Below are 11,551 nucleotides of genomic sequence, written 5' to 3'. Positions count from 1 at the left end.
TTGTGGTAATGATGGATAGTGCCAGCTGCCGCATCTTGGCTAACCAAATAATGCTTTCAAGGACACTAAAGTAAAACAATAAATTAATTTAGACTAATAAATTCACTCTGAAACTCTAGTGTACTTAATTCACCACCATAGGTAATTCAGCACTATAGGTTTATTAATAGATGAGAAAATCGATGTCAACAGTTTCACTTTTTAAATTTCGCGCGCCGTAAACTCCGACGGTGACGTCACGGATGTCAAAGTGCATTAATTATTCGTACTTTGGCGACATTGTCTCAACGAAATTTCCTGAAACTTGGTATGTGACGACTGTGGGCGCCTCAGAGGATAATGTACTTCATTTTTACTGATTAGGAACTACATGTAGCATCTAGAAGGCCCAACTTTGAAAGTCCAGCCAAAGCCAGAATCACTGTTGCATTGGTTGACTGATCTGCCGCAGGCGATCAAGGCAGCCGAGTCGGGCAGCAGCGCCGAGCACGATCCAGAGCAAGTACGATCTACCGACTCCTCTCCCGACGGTCACGTGATGCCTCAGGTGCGACAGCCTAACAGGGAGGTTCCCCCAGTCAACGCATCGCATCGCGCCATGCACTACCCGGAATCGTCAGCCACCACCGAACTGTCGTCGGACCTGGTGTGAGTGGAACGTCTGTAACATTCCACTATTAGTCAAAGGTAAACGGAACAAGCCGACCAATACAAAAAGAACGTTAAAATGAAAGTGAAATTCAACTTTCACTTTAAAGTTATTTTTGTATTTGCTCGGCGTATTCCTTTTACATTCGACCATGAGCATTCCCGACTAGACGAGCTTTCATCAAACGCTTGATTCCACATTCCTGTATTAATTCCAGCTGACACGGTGATCAATACAGTTGAGACTCGATTTAGAGGGACACTAAAGTGAAACAATTAATCGGTTTAGATTGTACCTATTATGAGAACTCTAATGTCGTTAATTTCACCATCATAAGTTTATTAATAGAGGAAAAAATCAAGGTCCAAGTTTCATTTCCTAAATTTCGCGCCGAAATATCCGCGTGTGACGTCACGGACTTTACCAAGTGCATTTTTTTTCTATTTTGGCGAAATTGGCTCAAGGAAACTTTCTGAAGCTGTTATAGTCAACCTATATGTCCTCTCAGATGACAATGCACTTCATTTTTACTGATTAGGAACTACGTAGGCACTAGTAGACGCCGTCAAAATCTATGATGTCACGGCATTTGGTGCGGGAACACCACCCGCATTTTCTTTTTGCGTGCTTTCTGGCTTATCAAGCGTCCTCTCGCGGCAAGCGTGGTGATGTTGGAATTGTGAAAGAGTAGTTCACTAATACGACAAAATCGGGGAATTCGGAAAATCAAGGTAGATATTTTTCGGTCCTTCGAAATCTAAAATTGTAACCCAAAAGCTACCACAGCGTTGTATTTGCCGCTATAAACACACGCCTGCGCTTATGACGAAGACGGCCTGAGGGTGGCGTGGACATGGAGGAGCCTCCCACGAAGCTCCATGTCCGGGCGGTGCAGGTCAGAGAGGCGGTCACGTGATGTTGCCGATGTTCAAAGAGGGGGAGAAGTCCCGGAGAACGAACGCAGTGATTGTGCGAGCTGTCCGAGCAAGAAACGGTGGTTGGATGGATGAATGCAATGATGCGTCCATGGGCGTGCGCAGAGGGGGAGCAGCCCCCCCCCCCCCCCAGTCACCTAAGAAGAGGGGGGCGCAAAGTGTGCCCCATTCGTTGACTTAATAAGGAGGGGGGCGCCCCGATGAACCTTCCCCCCCCCCCCCCTGAAGCGGAACCTTGTGCACGCCTATGGATGCGTCCCCTTTATAACGGGGCGGTGACAGGTTGTAGGCTCGGTCCCTACTTGCGGCAAGTTGGTTTTTCATACACTTTATTTCTTTTCCATTTATGTCATAATTACTATACTATAGTGAAAACATGCAAGTAATGTTCCCTTAGCTTCATTATCTGTTGGTTTCACTAGGTTGTGTCTGGACCAAGGAAACGAACCCCTCGACCAAGTTTCTATATAGTTGCTTGTTCCAACGGAGCAGGTTGTGACAGCAGCGCTGCTTGCGCCTTCGTGATGACGTGTTCCTCGAAGAAGGTTCCGCTGTAACTAACACCGCCCCTTTTCTCTTCCTTTTCTTGTTCACTGATTTTGTAAACACACGTGACCGCGCCGGGTCTTGACCTCCTGTCCTCACTCGCTGCGTCATGTATAAGCGGTCCCTACACATGTGAACGTCACGGCGAAAGAGCTCGCGTCACGTGACGGTATACACAAGGGAACAAATTCGTTTCACATTTCTTTCACGAGCGCGCGGGCCTCCCAAGTCACGCACTCAAAGTGCGCACCCGGAGAAAATGAAAACGCGAGCGGGCAAGAAGAAAGAAAGAAAGAAGAAAAGAAGGGAAAGAAAGAAAGAAAGAAAGAAAGAAAGAAAGAAAAGAAGAAAGAAAGGAAGAAAGAAAGAAAGAAAGAAAGAAAGAAAGAAAGAAAGAAAGAAAGAAAGAAAGAAAGAAAGAAAGAAAGGACGATGCGTGTGAGTCGTGCCTTGCGGTACGCGTGCAAGCGACGCGTTCCCGCTTGACTGGCTTCGTCACGCATTTCCGTGATGCGTTGAGTCTTACCTTATTCCGGCAGGAATCGAAACGAAGAAAGCTAGGGGGAGAAGCGAGGGGATACTGAAAAAAATAAAAAAAAAGAAAGAGAAAGATCGCGGATACCTCTCCTTCACGTGGCCCGCGCTTTGCGCGACACAAAAGGGCACCGAGCCAAGGTGGATCGCGCGCAACGTGCAGTGCATCACACGTTCCGTGCTTTCCGGGTTGTAGTCGGCATTGCGAGTTAAGTTCTGCCGCGATGTTTACCCAGGTGAACTTCTGACGGTGTTCACTTACAGTAACATAGTTTTCCGAGGTCACCTGTGATACAGCATATATCCTCTGACAGGTATTGTTGCTGTTTTAGGTGACATCAGTGAGTGAGTGGGACCGAATTATTCACTTCTTTGCTGCCTTCCTTTTTAATCACTCGCATTGCCAACTGTACCCACATCACAGCGCATATCGCAAACGTTTTCTGCTTGTCGTTGCTACGTGAGCTTCATTTTGCGTTTACCAAGGCGTCAATATCGTTTGTAAAACGGAGCTAATGCAACGGTCACGACAACGCTCGAGCAACGCAGCCGCTCTGTAATGCGACGACTTAACGCGCATGCGCTGCGATAACATGCGCCCGGGCAACGCCTCATATTGAGGAATGTGAGCACTGTGAGTCGTGACGTCACACCCGGTGACCGAGAGTACTTCGTCCTTCATCAGCTCTCTGGCAGACAACACGAATTACGACGAGAAGGATTCGCACTATTTAAGCTTTAATTATTGCACTTTCTCCCTCTGTGATTATTTTTTTTACAAGGTTAAACCTTTTGTCGTGACTTTTCTGCAATTGGCCGTGACACCCCGACTCTGAGCGCAAAGGCCGCGTCTTATCTTGTAGGTGTTGTTCTGAATGTCACTCGACAGGTATCGATCAGTCCTCACTCTTAACCATAAATCTACATTACTAACCGTTACCGGAGCCATGAGCTGCACACGTGAGACTGGCATTGAAATGCATTAGCGTGGGGTGTGCGTAGTAATTATAATAACATTATTTTTTTTCCCTTATTCTGTCGCTCTTGCCTTACACGCCTACAGAATGGGACAACCATTCAGGTATCGTAATCCCTCAATGATAATCACAGCACTGCTGTCTCGCACTATACTTAGACCTGAAGGTATATAGAACAATGCTAATCTCTTACGACCACTGTAGAACAATATTTGTTTAGTATGTCCTATGCGTGTGTAAAGTCAGGGGGGGTCAGGGGGGTCTGACCCCTCCCCCCCCTTGTGTTCAAGCTGAGGGGATCCCCTTGCAAGTGTCCCCCCTACCTTTCAAACACCATATATTTGAATTGCTGGGCAGTTACGTATAGAGCATTAAACTCTTTAGTGCCTCTTTATTTCGTAGTGTATACCTGTGTTCAATACCCCTCAGCTGTGTGAGACTACTTAATCGCTACTGCCGCTTGCCAAGTTTCAGAGAATATTCGACAGAACAATGCCGTTACGCGTGCTGAGAACCCATACTCGTTTTTTAAATTTAATTTAAAGGCGTGGCTTTATTTATATATATATAAATATAAAAGCTGTTATTTACAAAAACGAGATGGCCGCCATGACAAGATGTGCCTCTCCACCTAGTGATTTTTCTGGATTTACGCCACTGCTTCGCACCCTTTTCATTAGTGTGCCTGGCTCGAGCTGCGCCCACAAAAACCGTACCGCATTAACGGTCGCCGTGATGTCACAGAAATGCACGAGCGCGATAGGCTGCGCACACCTACACAAGACGGCTGAGTGCGTTAATCTAGGTTGTCACACCAATCGCGGCGCAAAAATTAACCGATCATAGCGTTAACAGTTGTTTCCAGTTCACCATGCACTGTTCATCGGCACGTTGCTTCCGCGAGCACTTTTCTAAGACGGTCGTGGCCGGCAACTGGCCACCACTCTCCGGGCCGACAGCAAGCAAAAACTCAAGTTAGACTAACATTGTGGCCTTAATAAAGTTTTTTTTTTTTTTTTGGGGGGGGGGGGGGGGACGCGAAAATTCAACGTTTATTATATGTTTCCTTCTCCACAACTTTTCATGGCCCCGCTGCTGACCCGCAGGTCGCGGTTTCGATCGCGGCCACGGCGGTCGCATTTCGATTGAGGCGAAATAATAGAGGCCCGTATACTGTGCGACGTCAGTGCACGTTAAAGAAAACCAGGTGGTCAAAATTTCCGAATCCCTCCACCACGGCATGTCTCATAATCATATCGCGATTTTGGCAAGTAAAACCCCAGAAAATATTTTCATGGCATTGCGATCTTGCTCCGTACCGCATTTATTACTTGCGAAACACACGCCGCTATCGATACATTGTTATTCAATTTCAATTTCATGCCTGCGCACCAAAAGCATTGGATATATTCCTGAAAATGCGGTACGTGTACAACCTTTGTTATCGCGCGCCTGGCTAATCGTGCCGCATACAGGACTGACATAAGGAAACGTATACGTACACCGCGTTGCTTGCAGTCCGTGTATTGCATAACATGCGGAATTCTGACGGAGCGACTGCCTTGTATATAGCGTCATTTTGACGGCTTTGTAAGCGGTGGCGTAGCCAGAATATTTTTTTTTCTTGAGGGGGAGGGGGGGGGGCTGCTCAACCATCGTTTATGCATATGTTTGTGCGTGTGTTTGTGTGTGTGCGTCTATATATACACATGTCGCCGTCCACGCACTGAAAGGAGGAATCGCGTGATTCGTTACACCTTTACGCAACGTCTTAACATCCCGGTAACCAAATATGACATCCACGGTGACATCAGTATACCGTATCGTGGTGAACATACACACATATTGCTTACTCGTAACGCAGACTGCATAATTTCCTCGGAATAGACCGGGTGCTTCTTTTAGCCGGTTTTAGGCCTGTTCCTTCACTGTGACCGCATTCAGCGGATTATTTCACTTGTCGCGGTGCCAGACGCGCGTGTAGTGCTTGTCACGTTTCTTGCATAATGGGGTTCTCGACGTGCTGTAGTACCCTCTGATGGCGGCCACAATGACGTCAAGACCCAATCAGGGTTGTAGCTAGATTTTTTTTTGGCCAGGGGGGGGGGGGGGGGGGGTCAATTACCTGTATGTTCGTCCGTGCGTTTGTGAGCGTGTATATATTATACACACGCAAAATTGCAAGCTTTCGGACGTGTCCAAAAAGCCATCACAATAAGTTAAACACATGTCGTCTGTAAAAGCGGCGGCAAAAACATTTGAATCAGTCGGTGAAAATATGCTGTTTCTGTCATATCAAACTACGTTATTCTCTGTCACCTCAGCTAAGCACAGAATGCCTGCTTGACGGGTGGGGCGGTGACCCGTCATGCGACGCTCATCAGGAATACAACGCACAGGCAATTTAGAAGAACAAACCATAAACAGTTGCGCGAATTGAAGCAGATAAGCCCTACCAGGCGACGAACGCACGAGAGCTCGTCCACAGAAGGGCAGGGCGCCGACGGCTCGCGAAGTCACAGCTGCACAGGCGACTACTTTGGCCTTACTCGTAACGCAGACTGGATAATTTCTCGGAATAGACCGGGTGCTTCTTTTAGCCGGTTTTAGGCGTGCTCCTTCAGCCGCCGACTGCCAAGAATGCAAATAATACAGACGGGCGCCTGGCGAGGAAGAGGGGTGCCGCGATCCGTGATTACATCATCACGGAACGTCACGGTGTAAGTGTGAGGTCATGAGTGAAATCCCTCTCGTCTGCCGCACCTCGGCAGCTACATCGTGAGAGATTCCGATGGTCTTCGCTTCTTCGAAAGGCGGAGGACGTTGCCTTTGACCCGGCCACTCACTGTTCTAGAAAGTCTTACGGCGGCACGCCAAAGCGGCTCTTTCTTTTGGCAACAGCGTAAAACATTTCACCTTGTCAGCTGTCACCTGTTCCGCGTTGTTCAGCAGCGCCGATGAGCTTGGGCATACTGCACTGCTGGTCACCTGAAATCGAGTGAAAATCAGTTTGTTTACCTCAGAAAAAATTGATTTCCTTGATTCTTTCCTTCCTGTTAGGCCTACAAGAACACTGACGCCAGCATACCCGTTCACAACACTACAACCTATCATCGTTGAATACCGGCGAAAGACCAATCTCTATGCTCGGAACAGGCTTTATTGGCGTCTTTTTAACACTTTCGTAGCCAGCTTCTTCGGCGCTAAAATTCAGTTGGTCAGCGGATGCAAGTAGCGTAACTTACGGTAGCAACAATGTTGGTGTCGCAGCCCAAAAGCAACCGGGCACACCTTCAAAAAGAGCGCGTCGCATGCGCCCATGCCACGCCTCCTAGCAAGTGTGCGAGTACTAGAAACCGTCAGAAAAAACGCGATTGAAAAATGATAGTTAATAACGTCAACCTGAACCGTGTCGCCCCATATCATTCGCTATCACAATTGTTTATCAACACTTAACGCCATGCCGAATGTCGCGTGTGCTTCCGAAAAGAACGTTCTCGAAAGTGAACCCGGCGCTCATGGGGAAAAAAATGCATAAAACAAGAAAACCGCCCCCTACGCACGCGCGCGCGGGTTCTCCGCGCCTGTCACGTGATGCGCGCCGTTTCCTCCCTCCCGCTCGGTGCGACACGCAAAAAGTACAAAAACGGAAGGACGCGCTCCCGCTCGTCGCAGATAGCACTCTCCTTTCCGACCGTGTAGCGGTTCTTTTCGGCGGTGTCTCCGTGGATTACCCTTTACTTCTCTACACGTTCCACCTACCCAAATTACGTGAGTAATCCAATTGTCTCGTATTTTCGCTGTTCTTCGTGTAGCGGCCGGGCTCGTGTTCTTCCAGCGCCGATCTATGCAAGATTCCCATTCATCCGACCGGCGTGGTGCTTTGTCGCCGGCAAGCAGGCCTGGGCTCATTGTGCCATTGTATTCTCCGATGCTTCTCGTTCTCGGCAACCAAGTAAAAGGCCTGTTCGCAATCTGTGACCAGCACTGCTGTGCGTTTAGTGTTTTAACCGGTGGACAAATATTCCGGAGCGAATTCCCGCACCATTTCCGCACCGCTTTCTTCCCCCCACCCATTGTATTCGCCGGCATGTTGCCGGGTGCCTTTCCGCGGTGCTTCATTTTGCTAAAAAGATGGGGGGGGGTTCCTGTTGCTCCTGCTGCCACGAGTTTGTTGTGCCGAAACTGTAACGCTATAACGCGTCCTTGTCTTCCATTCGTTCGTGTCGGCGATCAATGAAATGTGGCGGCATTCGCGGGTTGGCACCGCCACATCGCATTGTTCAAGGTCGTAAGCATTTGCCTGCCTTGTCGCTGTGGCTTGCCCGGTGACGCGTACTCGTCTGCGCTTTACTGTTCTCTCTGCAATTTCCTTTTCAACACACGTCCGGCGGCTGTTCTTCTGTATTCTTTTTTTTTTAGTGGCAATTCTGCGTACAACGTGGCATCGTGTTAACTGTCGCCGTATCGCTTTCATCTCATCGCTCCCAGTATGTGCCGCAACTCTTCCCCTCCCCTCTTTTTCTTGTATCTTTATTCGCATCATCCTGTTTCTCTGCGTACGGCAGCTGCGGTTGTACGCCTGCCGCGCTCCGTGTCCATTTGGATGTCAATCATACATTGCACACCTGCATCCTGCGCAGTGCCTGCGCGTCGCTCTGAGCGCCGACCTGCTACACTTTTCGTACTTTTTTGTTTTTTTTCTCAGAGACATGACACTTCCTCAGTTGACCAAGCCCGCCCCAGACTTCTGCGGTACCGCCGTAGTCGATGGCCAATTCAAGGAAATCAAGCTGTCGGACTACAAGGACAAGTACCTGGTCCTCTTCTTCTACCCGCTTGACTTGTAAGTAGCCGTGTTCCTTACTTCTGTTGAGCGATTCAGATCTTCATTTTCTTACGCGCTGTCCATCATTGTCATATCTCTGCACGCCTTCGGGACAAAAGCGTAGTTCAAGAAAGGCTTCGAAGTGAAGCACACGACAGATGGACACAATCAACAGGAAATGCTCTTCAGTGTTCTAATGAACAATCAACATACCCACAACTGGATACCTTAGTCATGAACGTAAAGATGAAATGGTCTTCAGGTTCGCGCCCGTCATAGTTCACTTCCAAGAACCGCAGACAAGATTCCTTTATAAGGCATTCTACTTTCGTTCCATATTACAGCACATCGTCCTCTGCCTGCAACTCCCTCGCTAGGATTTTGCGGCTACAAAATTTCCTTGTGGTTACTATAAACGTCTCACTCTGATCTCTATCTCGTAGCATTGCCTGTCATTCTTGCATGACACTTCACAAGTCCTTTCTTCTTTTCCTTCAGCACCTTTGTCTGCCCCACGGAGATCATCGCATTCAGCGACCGTGCTGAAGAGTTCCGCAAGATCAACTGCGAGGTGGTTGCCTGCTCCACCGACAGCCACTTCTGCCATCTTGCATGGATAAACACACCCCGCAAGGAAGGTGGCCTTGGCGAGATGAAGATCCCACTTCTGGCCGACAAGACCAGCAAGATCGCGAGAGCCTACGGGGTCCTGAAGGAGGACGACGGTGTTCCTTTCCGTGGCCTCTTCATCATCGATGACAAGGGCCTTCTGCGCCAGATCACCATGAACGACCTCCCCGTCGGCCGCTCTGTCGATGAGACCCTCAGACTTGTCCAGGCCTTCCAGTACACAGACAAGTACGGAGAAGGTATGCCAACCCACTCCCACCTGTAGATGCCTGGCTGTTAGTGCTTTTACGTCAACCTGGTGTCCTATGAAACTTGGCCCTGTGCATTTTTAAAATTGCTGGCACAAGTAGACTCTCGGTCACCGGAAATGTCTTCAACAGAATTGCTGCTTGCATGGAAGAACTGCCTCTAGCACGACTGGTTCCTTACTAGAATTCTGCACCCCTCTTCATCTCTCAGTAAACGGAACTCCTGTCAAATGGAAGAATTTCCTGGCCCCTTCAGGTTCCGTTTGACGAGTCTACTGTATTTGTAAAGAACCAAGTTGGTCGTTCATGCTTGTAGCACATGCAGTACAATGTCATTCTGCATTAGGCATCCTAAGTGATTGCACATAACATTACTTTGGTTCTATCCTTAACTTCCCAACAGTTATCTCGTCACAATTGCTGCGCATGTATTCACTTTGCTCATCCTGTCGTTCTTGCGTGATAAGCTGCCTACCTCTGCGACTCCTTCACTTGCTGGTGCAAGCTCTACTGTAACGAATTTGTACAACTGTTTGTCTTCCAACAGCTTATAGCAGTTTGCATCCAAGTGAAAAAATGACACAATTTCATTGCTTATGTCCATCTTTGTGTCAGTTTCGTCATTGTTTGTGATGCGCACTGTCATAAGCTATTGTGAACAAACTGGCCCACCAGTATACGTCTTCAGCAATGTTAAAACATTGACTGAGGCTTTAGAGTGAGCATTCTTAGATCCGTTTTCACAGCTCTAAGCGCTCATTTTTTTTTTGTTCTTATCCATCCACAGGAGTGGATGATTGCGGTTAATGTACGTCATTCTGTGATCCTTACGAAGCGCATTTTTTTTTTCTTATTTGTCAATCTTGGTTTCGCTAATTCGTGTTTTCGATGTGCATCCAGTCTGCCCAGCCAACTGGAAGCCTGGCGGAGACACCATGAAGCCAGACCCCAAGGGTAGCAAGGCCTACTTTGCAAAGAGCGATCACTGAGTCCCTCTTCCACAGCTTCAAGCCAAAGCCCACTTCTGTTCCACCCCATGTCCATGTGTGACACTGTACTGTTCAATCCTGCTTCATATAAAGTATTAAAAGAAACATTTTTCACACTTTCCTTTATAATGTCATCTTTTTACCTTTTCTGAACTGCCATACAACATCTATTATCTATATCATAGACTTTTAGTCTGAAATTTTGCATTGGCTATGATCACTGTTTGCATTATTGGTTAAATTACATTAATGTAATTTTTTTTAACATTCCCTTCATGTTCTAGTGACAGCTCCTAGCATTACGCTTGTATGTGTATTTGTAGCACATACCTGAAGACCAACCACTTGGAGATAAGCCACTAGCTTAGCTCATCTTCAAATTTCTGTTCTTGAAATCCTGAACAATACACACACACACGCAAAAAAAGGGCATCTTGTACAAAGGGGATAGCTTTAAAGATCTTGCAAATCTAATTCCCTGCACTGAATTCACTGCTCCTGCAATGCAGCAGTGTGCATACAGGTCCTCTTTCTGGCAAGAGAGTGCAGACAGTGGGATGAAGAGCATACAGGACACAGCACTGTGTCCTGTATGTTCTTCGTCGCGTTGTCTCCGCTCTTTTACCACACAGTTCATGCACCAACTAGCCCACCTCGGAACCCTTGTCCTCTTTCCGATTGCCCAATGCAACCTACATGCAAATTATGTTGCCCAATAGTTGTCTGTCCTTGCGATTGAGCCAGTGCTAAATTGCCATACCACCAGTTCTTTCATTCTTCTGCCGCAACATATTAAATTGTCCCTGTGGACAATTAAACACTAGAAGGCAGCTGAAAGGTTTGTATGACTTCTATGTGTATATTATTTACCGACAAAATTGCATCCTGGCTTTGCCCCGAATTTTGACTACACAAAATTTCATCGAAAGTCTGACTGCAAAAGACCGTACTCTGAAAAATGTAGTGTTTCACCATCACAGGTTTATTAATAGAGAAGAAAAAGCTCAAAGTAAAGTTTTTAAATTTCGCGCCGAAATCGCCACGCATGACGTCACGGATTTCAAAGAGTAATTTTCGTATTATGGCGACACTTGCTCGACGAAACGTCCTGTAACTTGGTATGTTAAGTCTATGAACACTTGAGAGGTCAATGTAAATCATTTTTAACGATTAGGAACTACGTAGAACTCTAGTAGGCGCCATCAAAATAAAAAA

General features: G+C 47.3%; 2 protein-coding genes across 10 annotated transcripts in view; one reads left to right on the top strand and one right to left on the bottom strand.

The window, feature by feature from the left end:
* LOC119404467 (peroxiredoxin 1) overlaps positions 1 to 10,451 on the top strand; it is a 42,657-nt gene extending 32,206 nt beyond the window's left edge. Inside the window, exons 1-4 of one of the 4 annotated variants that reach the window (XM_037670969.2) lie at positions 524 to 648; positions 8,350 to 8,487; positions 8,968 to 9,338; positions 10,248 to 10,451. In XM_037670969.2, the coding sequence (XP_037526897.1) occupies positions 539 to 648; positions 8,350 to 8,487; positions 8,968 to 9,338; positions 10,248 to 10,336 (708 nt within the window). In that variant the 5' untranslated portion in view covers positions 524 to 538 and the 3' untranslated portion in view covers positions 10,337 to 10,451. Of the gene's footprint in view, positions 1 to 523; positions 649 to 8,349; positions 8,488 to 8,967; positions 9,339 to 10,247 lie in introns of those variants that run through there. The other 3 variants (XM_049418875.1, XM_049418879.1, XM_049418878.1) reach the window with 3 other exon arrangements.
* Positions 1 to 11,551, bottom strand: part of LOC119404464 (transportin-1) — a gene marked incomplete at its 5' end in the record, with an annotated part of 65,046 nt that overhangs the window by 15,681 nt on the left and 37,814 nt on the right.

This window comes from Rhipicephalus sanguineus, chromosome 9 (genome assembly GCF_013339695.2).
Source record: "Rhipicephalus sanguineus isolate Rsan-2018 chromosome 9, BIME_Rsan_1.4, whole genome shotgun sequence".
Classification (NCBI taxonomy): Eukaryota; Metazoa; Arthropoda; class Arachnida; order Ixodida; family Ixodidae; genus Rhipicephalus; species Rhipicephalus sanguineus.
This window is presented reverse-complemented; position numbering and strand designations above follow the sequence as displayed.